The sequence below is a fragment of the Pelmatolapia mariae genome, linkage group LG17 (genome assembly GCF_036321145.2).
Source record: "Pelmatolapia mariae isolate MD_Pm_ZW linkage group LG17, Pm_UMD_F_2, whole genome shotgun sequence".
In the NCBI taxonomy this organism is placed as follows: domain Eukaryota; kingdom Metazoa; phylum Chordata; class Actinopteri; order Cichliformes; family Cichlidae; genus Pelmatolapia; species Pelmatolapia mariae.
The window spans coordinates 24,904,927-24,927,160 of NC_086242.1; the positions used below are offsets into that span (position 1 = coordinate 24,904,927).

Here is a 22,234-nt window from a genome sequence, read left to right on the forward strand (position 1 = left end):
TGATTATTCATAATCACATCTGTAGTACTGATTACAAAACTGAGTTAATTAAACAGCTGCAGGAGGACTGGAGCCCTATGGAAAGAAAAGCTCTCACTCCACGTGCAGTAATATTTGTACATGGTTTTAATATCAGAATTGTTAACAGTGGTGCCTCTGCACGAGTGGAAACATGAAGGTTTAACATGAAATGATCACAAGTTGGAGCTGAGTTCAAACATATTTCCTGCCTCCTTCAAATGTTTTTTTTTTTTTTTTAAATATATTACTTTAATTCATTTTTTCTGCATCTGTGTGTGTGCCTTCTTTGTGAGGATTACTTTAAATCCATCACAGTTAGGGAACATTTTTGGCCCCAAAAAGGTTCAAACTGAGTTTGGGAATTAGGGAAATGCTTAATATTATGCCACTGAGTCCTGACTAATGACTCGGCCTTGTATAGCTGTTTTTATGAAGGAAAGTTAAATCTATGAAACTTGGAACATTGAAAAAGAAATGAGCATGGGAAGTTCACAAATGGACAGCAGCTGTACTACTGAGTAAAAGTTCACGGTGATGACATGTCTTCAACTTCCCAAAAATTTCCAATTGAGTCTAAAACATCACATAACAAAAAAAAAAAGAACAGTTAATTGGGAAGGCTCAAGGTCTGCCTCAGGGTGCAGTTTAATTTACCGTTTGGGGCCTGGGATTATATAGTGTGTCACTAATGGTAGTTGTAGACAAGCAGGTGAACACAAGTGTGTCAAGAGGTGTAGGTTGAGCTGTCAATCATGTGCAGGTTTTCCAGTGCGTTTGGTTCTGCATTTACTCGCAGCATGTCCACCTCCAACGGGTGGAGTCGACCAGTGATGACCAGCGAATGGAGTGGAGCACCGAGGTCACATGACACCAGCTGATTTAATGTTCCTACACGGATCTTTTGGTCATCAGAGCCGAGTCGGGCCACGCCAATGCACACAGTGTCCTCCGTCATGCCTGGAGAAGGGGGGCAAAGACTCATGAGTTTGAGAGCTGCAGCGAACACAGCTGACTGGCTCTTTAAGGAAAGATGAGGTGGTCCAATCAGACACATGACTTGACTGTTAGCATGCTGCTGGTTCTACTCCTATTAGTAACAATAATATGTGATTAACAGTGGTTAGCACAGTGTCAGGGCTAAGCAACACAGTAACAAGTGTTTTAGGTCTGAGTCTAGTGTTGCACTATCAATTAAGAGAGCTTAAGGCTAAAATGTTAAATAATAAAAGGATGAATTGCTCAGACTGCAGACAGTTGAGCCCTTCATCCACAATTTTAAAAATGTGCCTAAAGCAAAGTCGTGGTTCAAAATATCCTAAAGTTAAAACTCAGTACTGCAATAATTTTTGTAAACTTGATCTTTTTCCTTCTAATTGATGACTTGACTGTACCAGAACTTCAATCTGAACAAATATGGGGTTGCAGGGCTCGCAAAATTTCAAAATCCCTGGTAGCCCTTCGGGCAGGGACTCTTCAGTTTTTGGTAGCCCATAATAAATTTAAGTAGCCCGAATAAAAAAGGGAGCAATTTTTTTAATGTTTTGTTTCCGTTACAATATTATACTTTAATGTATAATATTGTAACGGAAACAAAACATTAATCAAAAAATTGTTGAAACACAAATTACAATATTGTATAAAAATTACAATCATCAACTCAAATATTTGGTTGTAATTGAACAGAAATTTCTATGAACTTGTAAGAACTGTAGAACATGAATGAGTCTGTGTCAGATCCTGAATTTGAAATTTCCACTGAAATCACAGGTAAGAGGCAAGTGGAACCAAGATCTAGGACATTTGCTTTTTGAAGTTTGCAAAGACTGCTAAATTTTGCCAGTGGTAGTTCACTCTTTCCAACATAGTAGGCTGTTCTAAACAGATTTTTCAGGTTGATTTTTAGTATGTTATTTGCAGACTGAGCAATAATCCATTTCTTGCATTTCTCATTGGTTCTAATGGGGACCTTTCTTAAAATTACTGGTCCCAGTAACAAAGGCACTTGTCGACTCAGAAATCGAGGGAAACCAACAACACACCCGGCAGAACATTATGTTATTTACACGGGTGCACATAAGTGGTCCGCATGTGCGCATTCGCTGTCAAAATAAAAGACGCGCACCAGATAAGAAGTTGCAACGCGCGTTTGCGTCCATATAAAAGGCAGTGTTTTTGTCCGCTAGAGTGGGATTTTCATGGCACATTCTGCACCAAATCTCTGTGCATTCATCATTTGTTAAAAGCCAGCTCACCTCCTGCAACCACTTTTCCGAGAATACGCGCTTCTTTTGTGGTTCGGACTCCATCTGACATTTCTTTGGAGGTGGATGAACACCAAAGTAATTGCTTAAAGGAGCTTCTTCGACATCTTTAATAGTTCTAAACAAATGTCTGTCCTCCTCCAGAAAATCTTATGGACGCAAACACGCGTTGCAACTTCTTATCTTGTGCGCGTATTTTATTTTGACAGCGAATGCGCACCTGCGGACCTCTTATGTGCACCCCTGGTTATTTAGCTTGTCATATTCCAGCCACAGAAATTCTTTTGTCCATGAAACCATAAAGCTGCATTTTCTTTTTGCCTTATAGTCTGATTTGTCATAACTTTTCCGTTTTGTGGTAAGCTTTTCTTTGGCTGTCACTTCTTCACCCTGACCGGTCTTATTTGGCTCAACAGAACTAAAATATATATCCTGCTGCCTTTACACACGCACTCACATAACACTGAGCGATTCTCTGCGCGATCAACCTCTCACATGTTTAAGCTTGCTGCGGGAGATTTCACTTGTCATGTTTGCATAGTAAACTAACGATTGATAAGACGATGTCAGAGGAATTGGTGCGCAAATTATCGTCACTCACCAATCAGTACTGTCGCTCTCTATACACAGTTCGCGCGATTGCAAAGTGAAAGCAAAAAACAAGCGCAAATTCAAATGCGATTTCAATATGTCACATGTCATATGTGACTGTATCCCCATGTGATGTTTGTGTGTCTATGTAAGGTGGGGGGGGGGGTCCCATTTCACTGCAGGACCCCCCTGCATGTGACGAATAATAAAGCCTTGATTGATTGATTGATTGATTGATTGATATAGGGCTGCTCGATTATGGCAAAAATGATAATCACGATTATTTTCACTGAAATTGAGATCTCGATTATTTGATGATATTTATTTAACAATAACAATGTATTGAATAATGGCTTTAAAGATTGTCAAAATAGTATAAAATGGTGTGCAAATACTGGTAACAGTGCAAATGTTTGCAATATAAAAAATAAAATGTAAACATCTATGTTTAGTGAACTTTGCCATGTCGCTCTGTGGTGCAGCTACGACACCAAAGTTTACACACTATGTCTACTTGATCCACGTCTGACTCCGCGAACCCATAATGTTTCCACACCACTGAAGGGTTTTTTACCTCTCTTTTCAGCCAACGGCAGTCACTCTCCTCTCCAAATAACTTCTGCTTAGCTTTCCGAGCTTCCCTCTGTTAGCTCCTCTTAATTGTTGTGCCGCGTGTTCGAGACGAGAGCTGCGCTCGATTTGCCACACAGAGCAGCGCGAGAGTAAAGCACGAGGGAGGTGCTAATAATCGGCTCAGTCATTTTTAATGATCGTTGAAAGCCCAGATCGTAATTTAGATTAAAATTCGATTAATTGAGCAGCCCTAGTCACATATTGACAGTGGTTCACCGATGCCAAAGACGTATTTACCCAGCTACATTTCCGAAGGAATGCAAAAGCACTGACATATATTTTTCCTACTATGATAGCCCGACGGGCAGGGCAGGGATAGATTCTGGTAGCCCGACTGGAAAAATCGCTAGCCCCGGGACGTCGGGCTAGCGATTTTGCGAGCCCTGGGTTGAAAGAAAGTACTCGCATGTCAGGTGTGACTCACCCAACTCCTCGCCCTCCTCCCTCCTCCTTTGGATGACCTGTATTAGCTGATCTGCAGCCTGGTTGACTGTCATGAAGCGAGGAGGCTCGTAGATCTTCTTCCCTCTGAAATCAGTAACCAAAGATTCACTTTAACCACATGTCAGGCTCCTTTAATTCAAACCTTCACATCTGTGCAAGAAAACTTTGAAACTATGCTATATTACCAAAAGTATTCAGTCACACATCTAAAATCACTGAGTTCAGGTGTTCATGGGCACAAGTTTAGAAAATCAAACGCCTACAAACATTTGTGAAAGAATGGGTCACAGGAGCTCTGTGAATCCCAGAGTGTACCGTGATAGGATGCCACCTTTGCAACAAGTCCAGTGGTGAAAATTCCTTGTTACTAAATGTTACACGATCAGCTGTTAGTGCTATTATAACAAAGTAATGGATACTGAGATACGTACTACGCAGAGGTCACCAACTTTCTGCAGAGTTGCTGCTGACCTCCAAACTTTATGTGGTCTCCTAATGACCTTGAAAAGCCACTGAACTTCTTTAAATATCTCGAAGATGCTTCACCTCTTTTCAGTTCTAAGGCCAAGTGGTGGAGAGTCACAGATTTAAGCCAATTGATCAGTTCACAAAGAATTAATCATTCAATTCAATTTTATTTATACAGCGCCAAATCACAGCTGCAGTCGCCTCAAGATGCTTAATATATTAAGGTAGACCCTACGATAATAAGAAAAACCCAACAATCATATGACCCCCCATGAGCAAGCACTTTGGCAACAGTGGGAAGGAAAAGCTAACAGGAAGAAACCTCCAGTAGAACCGAGTTCAGGGGAGGAAGACGGAACAAAACACATGCAGTGGAAGAGAGCCAGAGATTAATAATAAGTAATGATTCACTGCAGAGAGGTCTATTAACACATGCTGAGCCAGAAAGGTGACTGAAGAAGAAATACTCAATGCATCATGGGAATCCCCCAGCAGCCTACACCTGTTGCAGCATAACTAAGGGAGGATTCAGGGTCACCTGATCCAGCCCTAACTATGTGCTTAATCAAAAAGGAAAGTTTTAAGCCTTAAAATCTTAAAAGTAGAGATAGTGTCTGTCCCCTGAATCCAAATGGGGTTAAGTTAATTGGTGAATCTAAATGGCAAGTAGTTGTGAATGTGAGTGCAAATGGTTATTTGTCTCTGTGTTAGCCCTACGGGTTTTTCCCAGTGTGCAAAGCCGGGTCTGCCATTCAGTGATCCTGGAGCTGCAAACAGGCTATAATCATTACAAGTATTGTTATTACTAAAGGCGGCTGAGGAGTAACTAAACATCTAACATGATGAACAGGAAAGTGCAGGAGGGACGGTGAAGAGGCCATGCTGCTAGCGAGTCGGTAACGAGCTGAGCTAAGATAGCGAATCCCTAAAGACACAGTAAGTGAATACTGTGAATGTAATTAGTGGGTGAATCAACAGAGAATGTGCTTTTGATAGAGCACGTGAAGAATACACTATGAAATAAGACGTCATCTATAATTTTTTTTTTTTATTAAATTGCTACGCAGATAAGCCACACAAAAACTTCATGTGGACATGGTCTGGGTTTCTGGTTCTGACAAACGCTGACTGAGGGTTAAGTTAGAAAATAACAGACCTCACATGGTGAGATCTCTAACACTCCAGAGGTGGTTCTGGATGTGATCTGGATGTGATTCTTACCTCATCATGTTCTCGATGCTCTGCTCTTTGACTTTAATATCTAACAATAAAAACAAAAGAAGAAGAAAACTGTATTAAACACATCTCGCACTGTTTTTACTTTTAAGCTCAGAACTAAACGTGCACTTACACTTATCCCTTTAAATTAATATCCAATGTAAAATATCTCACAGAAATCTGTCAGTTTTATTTTAAATAAAAATTCTCACCCGTTAAAAATGGATGCGGCTCAGGGAACAGAGTGGGTTGGGAAGTTGGTAGCTCAATCCCTAGCTCGTCGATTTGCATGTCAAATTGTCCTCAGAAAAAATCCTCAACCCCAAGTTGCCACAAATGCACACATTACTGTGAGTGTGTTAATGTTAGATAGAAAGCACTTAGGCAGAAAAAAGTGTTTGTGTGTGTGTTGGGTAAATGAGGCTTGTGGTAAAAAAAAATGCTTTGAGTGATCGGACTAGAAAAGCACTATGCAAGTACAGTACAGAAATTACAAAACATTTCCAAACCATGCTTTTATTTTTACTAGAATCAAGCACAGGAAATTAATTAAGCAGAAGAGAATGGATGGATAAGAATGTAAGTAAGTATTCTGGTAAATGGACTGGTTTTTATAGAGCGTTTTTCTACTCTGGTTGAGCACTCAAAGCACTTCAAGTACAACCCTCATTCACCGATTCATACAAGCACTTTTTCTGTGCCTAAGTGCTTTCTATCTAACATTCTCACTCTAACGAGTGCATCCATGGACAGTAGTAGACAACCTGCTCTACCTCCTGAGCCACAGCTACCCAGTTACCAATTTGGTAAACAATTTCTGTCATATTGCAGACTGAAGGTTCTTGAGGTTTAGACAACAAACCACATAACATTACAAAAAAACATTATATAAGAAAATACTGTCAACCGCCAGTGCCATCCCTCACACACCCATAGTACAAATTTCAAAAATATGTCACCTTGTTCCCGAGTTATCTCACTCACACAATTTTAAGAAAATTTGGCCTCTGACCTTGAGGTCAAGGTCACCGATTAATTGGACTCATCTGAGATTTTTAGCAAATACACCTATGGTATCAATTTGAAGCTCCTATGTCGCCCTGTTCTTGATTTATCGCATTCACAAACTTGGGTTTCCATGAAACTTGCCCTTCTGGCCAACTAAAAATCTAAAGTAGGGTGAAACATTTCAGCAAAATCTTATTATTTTCTGTCAACTAAAGAGAGATCTCACTGATCATGTATCAGTATGGCTGTTATTTTTTGTAATATTTTATTTAATGCTCTATTTTAAGCTGTGCAGTGTCTGTAAATAATCTTTTAATTATGGCGCAGCTTTTTTCATCACTGTTGTTATTTTACTTACTTATGAATAATTCCCTATTATGTTAAAAATGTCCAAAATCATAGTGAATTCTTGAAATAAATAAATGGCTCATCTGGGTGTCCTGCCGTGTTTGTGAAGTCAAAAAACATGGCCGTGCTCTTTTGTAAATGTGTGTGTGGAGAAGTAATAGATGAGGTACGGACACCAGCATCAATCATCCCAGGGACCCCAAATGCCCCAAACGCCCATAAATTAAGAGTCCAGTGGGAGGTGGATGACCTGCTGGCGAGTGGGTGTGTTTTAAATATTCATTACAGAAAAAAATAAAAGAGCCTCAGATGGCCATCAGCATTATTTCAGATTAATTCACAATGACTGTTTTGATTCAGACCTTTTGTTTGCATATTTTCAATAATGTTTTACATTTTTAATACGTTTTTTATGTTAAAATGCTTTATTCCATCATTTATTTTTTAGTAAATTGTACTACTTTTCTTGGATATATGAAACTATATGTATTAGAGGATTATAATATATTTTTCTAGTTTGTTAATGAAATTATTTCAGTTCAGTTTAGAAAATTATGTTTCATTGTTTGCTTTTTGGCCACTTAACATGAAAATTTCAGAAATTTCAGTGGTATCAGTTTTTGTTTCAAATATATATAATTTTATTCTATTATCCTTTGCTAGAAATTCAATTTTTTTGTTTTACATTATAATTTTATCTTGGATATTGTGGATTTTATTTTAGGAGATTTGTCTGTCTTTGTGTGCAAGCCTCACCCAGCAGACAGAGTGTGTGCAGTCCAGCTGTTCGGTTTTTACAAATTTTGTCGTAGAAGCTCTCTGGTCTCCACGTCTCTGTCCAAAACACTACAGACACCGTTTCTCCAAAATTATACAGCTGAAACACACAAACACACACAGACAGACACATGTTTCCATCACATCAAAGGGCTTTTTTTCCAACAGCTATTTCCAGGAGAATCACAGTTTCTTGTCCCTCAAAAGGAAGCGAGGCCTCACAATGTGATAATGTAAGCAAGTGTATATTCAAATATGTGACTGTAAAATGGTTGATTGACATTTTTTTATTTCACTGGTTAAAAATCATAAACATACTCCAGGAGGTAGCTATATCAATGTCTTGAATGGAAATACAGAGAAACAGATTAGACTTTGCAGAAAACATCTAAAAGAGCCAGTGAAGTTTAGAAAAAATGATCTGAACAGATGAAACCAAGATGAACTCATACCAGAAGGATGGGAACAGAAAAGCATGGAGGTGGCAGTGTTATTTAATGGGCATGTACAGCTACCAGTGGAACCAGTTAACTGTTAGGTAGGATGAATTGTGAAGTGTACAGGACTTAATGTACGCTTGGCTTGGATACAACTAAAAACTACAAACTGATTGCACAGAACTTCACATAACAAATGGACAATGAACCAAAGTAAGCTGCAAAAGTAACAAGAGTTTCTAAAGCCAAAGAAATTGGATGCCTCTGTCAGTGCGCCCCAGGGTGGCTGTGGCTACAATGTAGCTTGCCATCACCAGTGTGTGAATGTGTGTGTGAATGGGTGGATGACTGGTTGTGTAAAGCGCTTTGGGGTCCTTAGGGACTAGTAAAGCGCTATACAAATACAGGCCATTTACCATTTTTACCATTTAAAATTGTGTTAGTTTGTCCAAATACTTTTGAGACTGAAAAATGGGGGACTATGCAGTCATGCGCAGAAGTCTTGGGTTATTTCTTTATAATTAAATTAAATTTTATTTATATAGCACCAAATTACAACAAGAGTTGCCTCAACACACTTATAATGTTCTAGGACACCGGGAAACAAGTGCAGTTGTTTCTTCAAATGTGCAAACATAAGTAGAAATATAGTATATACGCTAACGTTTTGTTTCAAGTCTCCAAGCTTGAAAGTCAATATTTGGTATGACCACCTTTATTCTTCAACATAGACTGAACTGTTAGACAACATTTCTTCTAATTTTGTTAAGTAGTCTTCATGAATAGTTCACCATAGTTCTTTGGATGTTGGCCGACTTTTTGTTCAATTCTCGGTCAACATAATCCCGCACTGCTTCAAAATTGTTGATGATAAATAAATAAAATTGAATTCAGTTATTTATAGCCCTGTGTCAGACTGGCAACCTATCTAGGGTGTACCCTGCCTCTCGCCCTATGGTAGCTGGGATAGACTCGAACAGCTCCAGGTTCAGGGAGAGGACCCATCTGCCATGACCGGTTGGGAGTAAATCCAAGCAAATCCAAACTAGGAGCTGGTTCCACAGAAGAGGGGTCTGAAAGCTGGAGGCTCTACCTCCAGCTTTCATGTTCTACATGTTTTCATGTTCTACCTAGAAAACCCTTGCACTCCAAGAGTGAAGTGTTCTACTGGGGTGATAGTATACGAGGAGAAGGATTATAAATTTGATTTGGGTTTAACACAGAATCAGTGAAGAGAAGCCAATATAGGCGCTCTCTTTCTTGTCCCTGTCAGTACTCTTGCTGCAGCACTTTGGATCAACTGAAGACTTTTCTGGAAGTTTTAATATGCACACTGAAGTACATTTCCTGGTCAAAAATGACTCCATGAGTCCTCACATTGTTACTGGAGGCCAAAGTAACGCCATCCAGAGCAAGTGTCTGGTTAGACATCACGTTTTTGGATTTTTAGGGCCGAGTACAATAACCTCATAGTTGTCTTGTTTTAGAAGCAGGAAATTGGAAGCCATCCATGTCTTTATATCTTTAAGATATTAATGCAGTTTAAATAATTACTGTGTGCCATCTGGTTTTATGGATAGATAAAGCATGTTGTGCTGCCTTCTTCTAATACTGCCTAACATGTAAAATGTAAATAGAATTGGTTCTAGCACTTTTGCGACACGCTGCTAGTAACAAAGTTCCTAAAGATGCAATTACAAAGTGGTTCTTTGCCAAGTTGTCTCTTATGTGTAGACACAACACTGGCTCTTAAGTGTGGAACTCCAAATTAAGTTTAATGTGTGATACTTCCCATTTATATGACCCCTTTGTTAAATCATGAATTAACTGCAATTAACTACATTTTTCGGAAAGTTGAGCTCAACTTCACTCATTCTGAAATACTGCCAGACTTGTTGAATCTAGAAATCATTTAAATGTCTAACAAAGTGAAATAGGCTTGATGGTCTCAAAAGGGAAAACATCATACAAAAGGGAACATAAGAATAGAGGACAAATAAAATCATTGACATCTATCAGTATGGAAAGGATTATAAAGCCATTCATAAGGCTTTTGGTCTCCAGAGAACCAAAGTGAGACCTATTATCCAAAAATGGAGAAAAGTGGTAAACCCTCACAAAAACCCCAGAACAACATCTAAAGAACTGCAGGCCTCACTCCTCTCAGTTAAGGTTAGAGTTCATGATTTAACAATAAGAATGAGACTGGGCAAGAATGGCATTCATGGGAGAGTTCCAAGAAGAAAACCACTGCTGACCAAAAAGTACACAAAGGCTTGTGTTTGCCAAAAACATCTTGATGATCCCCAAGACTTTTGGGAAAATAAGCCTCCCTGTATAATTTCTTAGCATAATCAGCCTCATCAAGATGGCAGCCCTCCCAAGGATATTACATATGACATCTATACGACAGTGCTTTTTTTGGTTCTGTCAAATCTTTTTTTCCTTTGTAGATTCAAATAGATTCGAGAAATGAGAGCAAATGATGTGCTTTTGTGACACGCTGCTAGTAACAAAGTTCCTAAAGATGCAATTAAAAAGTGGTTCTTTGGTAAGTTGTTTCTTATGTAGACATAACACTGGTTCTTAAGTGCTTTACATTTTTGAATGATTGGGTGGTGTAACAACAAAAAAACCCATCTGAAAATGGTTTAGGTACAAGAACTGGACTGAAAATTAATAATAATAATAATAATAAAAAGAAGCAGTTAATGCCCAGAGAAACACTCTGAATGACCTTTAGAAAGACTGGAAAACTTGGTTTACAATCCTCCATGTTGGGTTACAGAGGCAAAATTGCAATTCTTTTTTTACCTTTCTATAAATGTGCCTGGACCTGACTGAACACGCATCAAGATGCTAGCCAATGCTTAGTAACAGAGGGCGTTGTTAATCAGTTTTACATAGATAGAATACCCAACAGTCAAACGACGTCCTATGAACAGCACTTGGTAGAGGTGGGAAAGAAGAACTCTTTTTTTTTTTTTTTTTTTTAAATCGAGAAGCGAACTCCAGCAGAACCAATCAGCAGGGGGCACCATCTGCCACTGGCAACTCAAGATGCAGAAAAGAGATACAGAGTCCTAATGTGCATGTGCTAATGTGACTGAATGCAAATTAACAAAAAGGAGCTCATGTCTGAAAGGTGCTGAACAGTGAAATTCTGACAAGCTGTTCTTGGATAAATGTTTTTTGCTGATTATTATTCGTTTTATCTATAAATAAAACACCATCAAAAAAATTAATATACTGTTTGTTTTATAGAGAAAAGCCCTGAAGGACTCCAGTTGTAAGTGTGAGTGCATAGCACCTAGAGGAAGGAATAGAGCTCATTTGCATGTGTCCTTTCTCATTAGCATATTAACTACTCCCACTGGAAATGGTCTCTTTACATTAATGCTAATCTTTGCATGTTTGCAGGAGGAGGAGCTGCAGCTGGGTTCTGCTCTATGATTGGCTGCTCTGACAGTTCAGTTATTGATGAGATGGCATTATTGAGAGGTGTTTACTGTGACAAAAAGGTAAAAAGGTTCATCATGAGCTGCAGCTGCACTCATGACACATAAATACAAACACAGACTGTGCATAAAAAATGGAAGTGGTTTCCAACTCCTTCAGTTGCATAAAAACCAGCTCTCCTGATCTGTCACCTCAGTAAACACTATTCTGGTGACTCAATGGGCTTAATCCCTTTTGGAAATGATGGTCATCAGACTACATAAGACAATAGACAGCTGACAATGTATCTGTAACATGCAACTTCTGTCTGTGCTGTGCTACTGGAAACTGAATTTCCCGGAGGAACCCACCAGAGGGATTAATAAAGTTTCATCTAATCTAATCTCTAATCTAGACACCCAGGTTGAGTCCATCCAGCACCTCTGGTAGATCCCCCCTCTACTTTTTGGTCTCCTCAAAAGTAGAGAGCACCTTCAAAAAGATGGCAAAAACACTCTCTGCCAGCTAAAGAGGCCCCCAGTTCCACCAATGCACCAAAGGGCCACGGCCAGGCCCCAGTGCATGCAGCAACCCAAAATCCCGTCAAAACACCAGCTAGGACCCAAGCCCCTGGGGCCTAGCCAGAACCAGAGCATGGAGGTGGTACACCCCCAGAACTCCAAGTCACCAAGCCCACCCCGCACTCACCCAGGAGCAGCGCAGCTACCAGACCGGTCACCCACACCAGCTCTCTTTTGCGCCATGGACCAGTTTATGTCCGACAATATTTTCACGGACCGGCCTTTAAGGTTTCACGGATAAATACAACAAAATAAAACCAGTACCGGTACCCCCCAAAAAAGAAGATTCATTCATAACACACAGGAAAAGACCAGGAAAGCCCTCCACTACAGGGGAGCTGCCACCAAGGACTATTTAACTCTCTCATTAACCTTGCTGCTAGTGATGACCAGGTCATCTCTGTCATTCCCAGACTCCAATACAGAAGACTATGTCCACAGTTGAATTCAGCTACACCCCACCCCCACTAAACAGCATGTGAGTGGAGCACCACCTTCCCTTTCTGATTGGGCTGAGAGTTTGCTAGAATCACTTTGAAGCAGACTGAAAGTCTTTTTCGGTTGCTTTACCTGGCCGGGCCCCACAGGCTAAGGCCTGGCCACCAGGCACTCTCTGGCCAGCTCTGGTTGAGCAGTTTAGACAAAAGGTTTGAGCAACAAGGCTAAGAAGGTTTGGACATGCACAGAGGAGCGATAGTGAAGAGAATGCAGTTGATTTATTTTTTAAATCCGCCTTTTCATTGTCATTATGTCTTCAAGTTAGTAAAAGGTGTTTTGATTGACAACTGTGAAAAAAATTAGCTGGCAACACTCCACCCCTGCATTCAAATATGGTCACTTCTGCGCCCCCCACCCCCCCAAAAAACCCGAAAGCAGCCAAAAGCCACTGAGGACTCCTAACACTGAGTGCTTGAGTCTGGAGTCACAGTGACTCTGTTCCTCCTATTATCAGCACTGACTCCTATGCAGTGAACAGAGTAGAAACCATCAGGCTACACACATAAACAGCAGCTTTTCTTCCTGCATTTTCAAACCAGTTTCATTGAATTATTACATTATTGTTGTTGCTTGCCACCAGGTGGAAAAATATAAAGAAGTTTAAAAAAAATGCAGAAAAAGAAAGGGGATGTGTTTGAGCCTGTGTTTGGAAGTTCTGCTTCACAGACTCAGTTCAGGAAATAATTACCTGCAAACCACAGCAGCCCACTGCATTCATGATGGAGGCATTGTGAATGACTTTGTATGGTATCCCAGCATTCACTGCTCTCAGCACTAGGTCACTGTGTGTGGTGGCTCTGCAGAAAGACACAGAAAACAAGGGCAGCCTTTTCTTATAAAATACACAAAATCAATTCAGCTGCTATATGCCTGGTGCCTATGTAACAGCAAACTAGCTGACAATGAGTTGCCTCATTATTATTACAGTAAACTAACCTATGAAGATAACAGGTTTTCCCCAGTGTTGTGTTGGGCAGATTGAATGACAGAGTAATGTATAGATGCTGAGGTCACGGACAGGTCAAACCTCAGTGTGATGAAAAAAAGCTTCATTATAGTTTTCAGTGGGCCAAAAAAGGACCAGTGTTTTTTTGATGAAAAACAGAGTCTTAAATTCCCACGGACAAAACTATAGAGCTTGTATATTCCATTCAGCAGGCGAGCTGCTCAGCACTCTGTTATTATGTCTGAGAGGAATAATGTGGCTTTGGGCAGAAATCTGCTGAAATGTAAAAACTCTGCTCTGACACAAACTCTGTGGTTTTATCTGCCTCTGCTGCTCTCCACTACAGTGCGTGTGCTGACATAGCATACTTCAGATCTGTGGGATCAATTTGAGCTGTTGCTTATACAGTCCAGAAACATTGTGACTCACCCAAATGGGTCGCCCACCACCAGAAATGCCACATCAGTGACATCTGCATCCTCCAGGATTTGATCAGCTCCTTGTTCAACTAGATCTCTGTCTGCCAGGATCAGCTGCTTCCCATAGTACTCCTCCTGAAGCAAAAGAATATACTGTTAGGATATTTTAACAAGAATACTCAGAGCAGACAGGTACTATTCAAGTAGATGTTCATTTTCTATTTAGTTCTCACTCTCCTGAGACCCTGCATTGAATAAGCAAAAGATGGATGGACTGGTAATTACAAAGTACTAATTGTAGCGTTCAGATCACTTTCTACAAGTCTCATTTACCCAATCACACAGGCGCACATTCATACTCAACTTTAGTCTATACCTAAATACTTTCTTATAGTCATATGCACCCACTCACACTCTGATGATAATTGGAGGGCAACTCAGTCTTTAGTATCATGCCCAAGAATACTTTGACATGTGGACTGGAGCAGCTGGGGATCAATTCAGTAACCTTCTGATTGCACCTTGGGCTGTGCTCTGAAGGACATGTCGCTGTCAAATACAACTCCAAGATTCCTCACAGTGTTACTGGAGGCTAAGGTAATGCCATCCAGTGTAAGCATATGGTTACATATTTCGAAGATTTTAGGGCCGAGTACAATAACTTTATCTGAATTCAGAACAGGAAATTAGAGGTCATCCTGGTCTTTGTCTTGAAGACATTCCTGCAGCTTAACTAACTGGTGTGTGTTATCTGGCTTTAAGGACTGATAAAGTTGGGTGTCATCTGCATAGAGAGACATCAGCCCACACACCGTGCTGCCCTGGCAGCATGAGTGGGTGCTCAGGAACCTGAATGTGAGCTGGGAGCTGACGCTGCACACTCATGGGGGTCAGAAGGTCGTGCTGGAGCAGAGCCGAGCCTACTTCTGAGAGTCCTCCGCGATCGTCCGCTGGAGCGCAGGGTGCTTCCTGTCCTACCATCATATCAGCAGCACGGAGTCAGCAAAGAAGCTGGCCTGGCGCTCTAGGATTTTAAACCTATATATGCAGACTCATCCATAGAAGTTCATCAGCAAAGACAGACAGATCAGGCATCGGCATCTGGAGGGGTCGGAGTATTGTGGCCTTCATCATGATCAGCCTGCACTTCCACAGGCTGGTGGAGAAGATTCTGCTGGGATCTCCAGTCTGCCCATACTCCAAATCTTTGGACCCGCCCCCCCGTGGACGACTCAGACCCTGAATTTGGTCTCCACGACTACACTCTGCACTTCGTCCAGCATGCAGATCATGTAGGGACACTTTTGGCAGCTCTCCTGCAGCACAATTCAGCAGGGACTTTCTGAGTCAGCAGGACCGACATGTCCCAGCAAAAAAACACAGTTTTCCAAATAATTTCTTAGATTAGAAAAGGGTCTATAAATATTAATAACCAGTGGGTCTAAGTTATTATTCTTGAGAATCAGAGTAATTAAAGTATATTTAATAGAAACAATGAAAATGCTAGTCTGTAGATTGCTGCTTATAATGCGTACTACATAATTTGTAAAACAGTGAAATACAGATTTGAACAATTTGTTGTGGATGGGATCAAGTAAAGAGATGCAAGATTTAACTGATGAATAATTTCTTTCAGATTGTTAGCATTTACAGGTGAGAATGAGGACATTGAGCTTGTGGTATTAATTTGATCAAAATGTGAGGAAGTCCTAGATAAATTACTATGAGAGACATTAGACATCTCTAATCCTACACCGATCGTCTGAAGAAAGCAACAAATTACATTTATTTGTTGAAATAAATTCATTGAATTATCCAATTTAGGACCCAGGTCTGAATAAGCAGTTAAAAAAACCCGACGGGATTCATCCTTTTGATTTACTATAATTACTCATTGTAAATCATATGATGTCTTCGAGTAACACGTACTGAAACCCAGTTCTTATGTAAAAACTAACACATTTCTTCCTAGTTCTGAATCAGTCCTACAGCCAAAACAAGCAGCTCCTCTCCTGGGACGAGCTTTCATTTCAGCCCTGGTCCAAATCCTCCGGGTCGTAATGCTCCGGACTCACCAGCGCCTCTTTGCCCACGGTGAGAATAGATGTGTAGGCCTCCAGGTAAACTCTGGAGCAGCTCTTCACCGCCTGTAAACCCTTCACTGTAATGTCTGTGGCGTCTCCGAGCCCCAGACCGATCAGATACAGCATCCTGCCGGTCCCGCCTTCCGTACAGGGTCAGTGTTACTGCCGCAGCACTTAACGGAGCTAAAACTTCTCAAAAAGAAGCACCCAGGCGTGAAATTTTCCCGTATTCACGTGGGGACTCGCTGTTCTACTCGGAATACGGCTTGTCGTGAACTGTTTACAATTGCGACAGCTACAGCCGCGATACGGTTAATTCTTCAGCGTGCCGACGCAAGCCCTGATACCTGGATCGCATATGTTTACAACTTGATCTAGTTTCTTGTTAAGCGGGAGCTTTGAGATTAGTTAAGTAGTTTTACTAGAGCTTGATTTACAAGTGGGTCTGCATGTGTCCATCATGACAGCAGTCTTTCTGTTGGAAATTACCGTAAAACTTGTATATATCTTACTTCTGAATTACAAGCAGCTCAATGAACTTCATTTTTGTGTCAGGAGAAGCAGAAATGGCTAAAAGTAGAAAGTATCAGTGTGACAATGAACTTCCTCCTTCAAGGAGACAGAGCAGCAGAGAGGCATGTAAGCATGTAAGACTGCAACTATGCTTCGTGGTCCCAACTGTGCATTGTTCCGTGTGTGTGTGTGTGTGTGGGGGGGGGGGGGGGGGGGGGGGGGGGGGGGGCTTTTCAGATTTCCACAAATGACAGCTGCTCCATCCATCCAAAGTGGGGTGGATGCCGTTGTTTTTACCCCAGAAAATCTCCCAATTATCTGTAAAGAACCACATCATTTTGTACACAGCAGTTTAACAAGAGCAGGTCCGATTGGGGAGGGGACCCGAGAAAAAACAGTCCAACATAGCAGTTTTCTAATCTCCCTGCGCACTCAAAGCACCTCATTTACACGAGCACTTTTTCTATTCAAGTTCTTTTTATACAACACTCACATTCATACTCTGATGAATACATCAGAGAACAACTTGTGGTTAGTATCTTGTCCACAAACATTTTGCATGCAGACTCGAAGCAGCCAGAGATCAAACCGTCGACCTTCCAATTAGTAGATGACCTGCTGTACCTCCTTCTCTACCTCCCAAGCAACTCCTAAGTAGCTTGGGGTGAGTGCAGCTCGGGTGGAGTGCAGGATTTCTCCAGTGGAGAGCTACATTATTACAAACTGGAATCTGTGTGGAACGGCTGACCTGTATGATTTGTAAAAGAACACAAAACATTATTTATCATTAGATCACAAGCTGTCCGAGTTACGACGTTAATGTCCCACGTCGCTTTAAAAAAAAAGTTCTATAGCACATCTATCGTTGTACATGTACAATGACAATAAAGGGCTATTCTATTCTAAGTTTGAAAAAAAAGTTGACCAATTCTTCCAAGAAGCCATGTCTCAGTCTAGGAGGATGATACAGTGAGGTGAGGACTAATACAGGCAGAAATACAGAGTTATTACTAAACTTTTTTTAAATGTATAAAACAGTAATCCCACCAACCCTCCGAGATGTCAAGGAGAGTAACAAAAAGTTGTATCACAGACAAATTAGTCATACTTCACTAAAATCTGACCAGTATTCCAGGAGGATTCCTGTGAACTGTGAGGGATGGGTGGACAACAGATGACTGGCTACTGAAAAATGCATCTGTCCTTCAGTTGAATGAACTAAAAATAAGATACAAACCTTTATTAGTCCCACACATGGGAATTATTTTGATATTATGGTAACAGCAAGATCCTTTTTGGGCTTGCCACTCAGCAGACATCTTGAAATGCCTTTTGAGGACATACTATTTAAATTAACTTTAATGGTCACACTGCATGCATATAATTACCATTCATATCTGATTAAAGCCAAACAAACATACAAAAAATTCAAATAAAACAGAAAGCATTCAGAAAGTCTATGAACTTTATCCTAAAATAAGTCTGTCACAGTTGAGAGGCAAGAGAAGAGAGACTACGAATAGCAAACAGAATAAAACAGACTACAGAAAATTAAACAGAACTGAATTGAATTTCTTTTCCCCTTTCCATCCACACAGTGGCTACACTGTGGTGCACAAAAAGGACGTTCAGGTGTCTTTAGAGTTTTAATCGTGTAGTTTTCATGAAGTGGACAAACAGATGGACAGATGTGAAACTGTTTCTGCCCCCACTCCCATTCCTTCACCCTCCCACCCCTTGCTGCTTTTGCTTGAGCAATCGTTTCCATGGTGACGGCGGTCAGCAGCACAGCGACTGAAAGCATTTGAGTTGTGAATGAGTTGGTGGGAAAAGCTGCTTCGCCTCTTCTTTTTTAACTCTCTTTCTTACTCTTTTTCTTCACAGTCTGTTTCTCCCTCGTTCAGCCCTTGTTTTGGTAAACAAGCCCCTGCACCACGTGATCCTTCCCATCCCCTTCACTCTTTTAACTGGGAACCAGTTAATGAGTGAGATGGTTGGTGGGTTACATAATGGGATCCTTTTTTTTTTCTGCGACGGGGTGAAGAGGAGGGTGGTTGGAGAGGCAGATTGTGGTCTTTTGTTGCTGTGTTTTAGGGTTTGTTGGAGTCCAGTCATCCAGAGAATTGACACTCCGTCTCTGTTAACTGTTTCTCTTCAGGTTCAAATCCTGACAAACTCTGATCTGGATCTGCCCCTCAAAGAAAAAGGAAAAGGCAAAGCAAACAAATTTATAGTTACAAACAATTTCAATAATTTCCAGCCCTGTGATTCATAATTCAATTTAGCAGATTTCATTTATCATGTCCTTCTTTTAAAGATCAAAGTAGATTTTATGAGTCAGTAGCTCAGGTGTTTTTGTCCCATTCGATATGAATTTGTGCAGTTTATGAAAAATCTGAAAAACATCAACCTATGTCCTGTGGTACATTAACAACACAGTAAACCGAAGCACAAGACAGAAACAGAGTAAAACTCTATGGGATGTCCTTTTCTTTAAGACATGTGAGTTGTTTAACTATTGCCCACAAACAGCCAATCATCAGCTGAACCTGAAATCATGTGAGACAGTCATTTTGGTGTCCTCTAACATGGGGTGGACAGGTGAAGACAGATCCAGCAAAGGTCAAAGCAGTGCAGGGATGGCCCGTTCCTAAGCCATGAAGGGAACTCCCCTGCTTCCTTGGGTTCGCTAACTTTTACAGGCACTTCATCAGAAACTACAGTCAAGTTGCTGCTCCCTTCACTCGTCTCACCTCCTCTAAGATACCATTCACCTGGCCCTGGGAGGCCCACACTGTCTTCACTAATTTAAAGCAGCTATTCGCCTCTGCCCCCATTCTAATTCACCCAGGTACTAATGAGCAGCTCATTGTAGACGTCGATGCATCAGACGTAGCAGTAGGGGCAGTGCTATCCCACAGATACGAACCTCAAGGTAAACGCCAGCTCTATTTATGTCACCTCACCCCCACCAAGCAAAACTATAATGTGGGGGATAGAGAGCTTCTGGAAATTATAAATTAACCCTGGAATGATGGCATCCCTGGCTGGAGGGAGCCAAACAGCCGTTTCTCTTATGGACAGATTAAAAAAATCTAACTTATCTCCGAAATGCTAAAGGACTTCATTTCCAGCAAGCTCGCTGGTCTCTGTTTTTCATCCAAGTTAATCTCTCTCTCTCTCCTACCACCCAGGCTCTCAGAATACCAAGACAGAAGCACTTTCCTGCCAGTATTCCTCGGATAATGAACAATCCTTCCCAGTTCCCATTCTACCTGCCACCTGCAGGGTGGGTGCTCTCACCTGGGATATTGAAAGGTTTTATAAGCGTATGTGGCCTATATCAGAAATATTTCTTAGTATTCCTGCGTTTCTGTATTTGAGTAATTAGCTTTTTTTGTTACCTTGTATTCAGGTTTCTGTTTGTGTACTAAATGTCTTTACGTTTTCTTGTTTATTTTCTCCCTTGACTCTGCTTCTAGTTTTTGTTAGTTATTTAAATTGTAATGTACATGGCTCAATTATTTGTTGAAAAACAATGAAAACATAAGAGATGTGGATTAAGAAAGAACAAGGGCCCAGAGAGTCTGTTTATTATAGGGCATAGAGCTCTGCACTGCTCAAAGTATTAAAACGTTTGCAAAATGATCCATAAAGTCCAATTTTTGTGCTCTCTCAAAATCGGCTTCTAAACCCATACACCAAGTTTGGCATTCATCAGTTGATGGAGGCCGATGTATGACTTCAGTTTTGTTTTCTGCCAATTTAAATTGGCTGACAAATAAGAAGTAAATGAGGAGAAGACTGAAGTTCTTGTTTGTGCTCCTAAAAATTTTGTACCTAGTGTTATGGAAAACTTGGGTCCACTTGCTACATTTGCAAAACCGTCTATTAGGAGCCTTGGTGTTAGTATTGACTCAGCTCTGACTTTGGATGCCCATGTAAAATCTCTGGTTCGCTCCTGTTTTTATCACTTGAGAAACATTGCTAAGCTGAGTCCCATTGTATCGCGCTCCGAATTAGAAATTGTCATTCATGCATTTGTTTCATCTCGTCTGGACTATTGTAATTCTTTGTTTACTTGTTTATGTAAAGCCTCTTTGGAGCATCTGCAAGTTGTTCAGAACGCTGCTGCAAAGCTTCTGACCAAGTCCTCCAAGTACTCCCATGTCACACCCCTGCTGATTCAGCTGCACTGGCTCCCCGTTAAATTCAGAATCCAGTTTAAGGTTTTGACCTTGACTTTCAGGGCTCTGCATGGACAAGCACCAACATATATAAGTGAACTTTTACATCCATACATTCCCAGCAGGTCCCTGAGGTCATGTGACCAGGGCTTGCTGGCTGTCCAGCACACGAGGCTGAAAACAAAAGGCGACAAAGTTTTTGTAACTGTGGCCCCCAGATTGTGGAACTCTCTCCCTTTGAGCCTGAGATCTGTGGACTCAGTGGTCGCTTTTAAAAAACAGCTAAAAACTCATCTTTTTAAACTTGCTTTTGGTTGATTTTTATTTTTAGGTTTTAGCTTCTGTGAAGCACTTTGTGATTTTTATCTTGAAAGGTGCTATATAAATAAAGTTTTACTTACTTACTTACTTACTTAATCTGAAAAAATTTTTTAATGTCTTGGTCTTGTTGAAGATTATCTGCAAGTTTTGGTGAACATTGGGAAAACTTGTGGCCTGTGCAAAATATTTATTTAAACCTTTTTTCATAAAACTCATTATGAAGATGGAGCATTTAAGTTTTACTAATAATACTTTAGACCTATATTAGTATACTATTTTTCTTAGTCTTAGATCATGAGCTTAGTTGCAATTCTAAAAATGTAAGTGACAGTTGTGCTCTATGTTTGTAAAGTGTTCACAGCTTCAGTAACTACCAGTGATGCAATCTGATATCAGACTGTCTCTGTTTGACAGAAACAGGCTCAAACAGATAAAGACTTAGGGCAGGATTAAAGCTGTTTAATGTTTGGTGAAGGTCAATAATGCCTTAGATCATTTCACTGTGCAGACTCCTGAGGCAAACAGAATAAACTGAAGATGTACCGTTATTATGAAGATGAAGATTCAAAACAAGGTTATTAACTCCATAGAAAGACTAAGATGAAGGAAGGGAACCCGCAAACCTAACTGTGACTAGAAAAAGAGACATATCTCCCATAATGACATCTTTTCATTGGCTCCTTGTTAAATCCAGAATAAATTTAAATTGCTTTTCTGCACAAATAAAATCTTGAATGGGCACCATCAAATCTTGAAGGTCTCATAGTACATTATCATCCTAACAGAGCACTTTGCTTGCAGACTGGGCAGGGCCAGCTGCAATTAAAGTGGGCCTTGCTTTTTAGCCATTTTAACTTTGTTATAAGCTAACCTACCTATTGCTACAATATTACGAGTGGCAAAAACTTCAGTTTGGTACATCCTGAGAAACAAAGAAAGCACTGGTGAGCTCAGTAACACAAAAAGACCTGGACGACCATGGAAGACAACAGAGGTGGATGATGGCAGAATCATTTTCATGATGAAGAGAAACCCGTTCAC

At 40.6% G+C, this 22,234-nt stretch overlaps 1 protein-coding gene across 1 annotated transcript; it reads right to left on the minus strand.

Moving 5' to 3' along the window:
- Positions 1–115: 115 nt before the first annotated feature.
- dph5 (diphthamide biosynthesis 5) lies at positions 116–16,432 on the minus strand. The gene is made up of 7 exons (XM_063501387.1): positions 16,164–16,432; positions 14,099–14,223; positions 13,412–13,520; positions 7,749–7,869; positions 5,640–5,679; positions 3,931–4,034; positions 116–978 (listed from the first exon to the last, which is right to left on the minus strand). The coding sequence occupies exons 1-7, from the start codon at positions 16,296–16,298 to the stop codon at positions 746–748; spliced, it is 867 nt and encodes a 288-aa protein (XP_063357457.1). The 5' UTR covers positions 16,299–16,432; the 3' UTR covers positions 116–745.
- Positions 16,433–22,234: the final 5,802 nt, after the last annotated feature.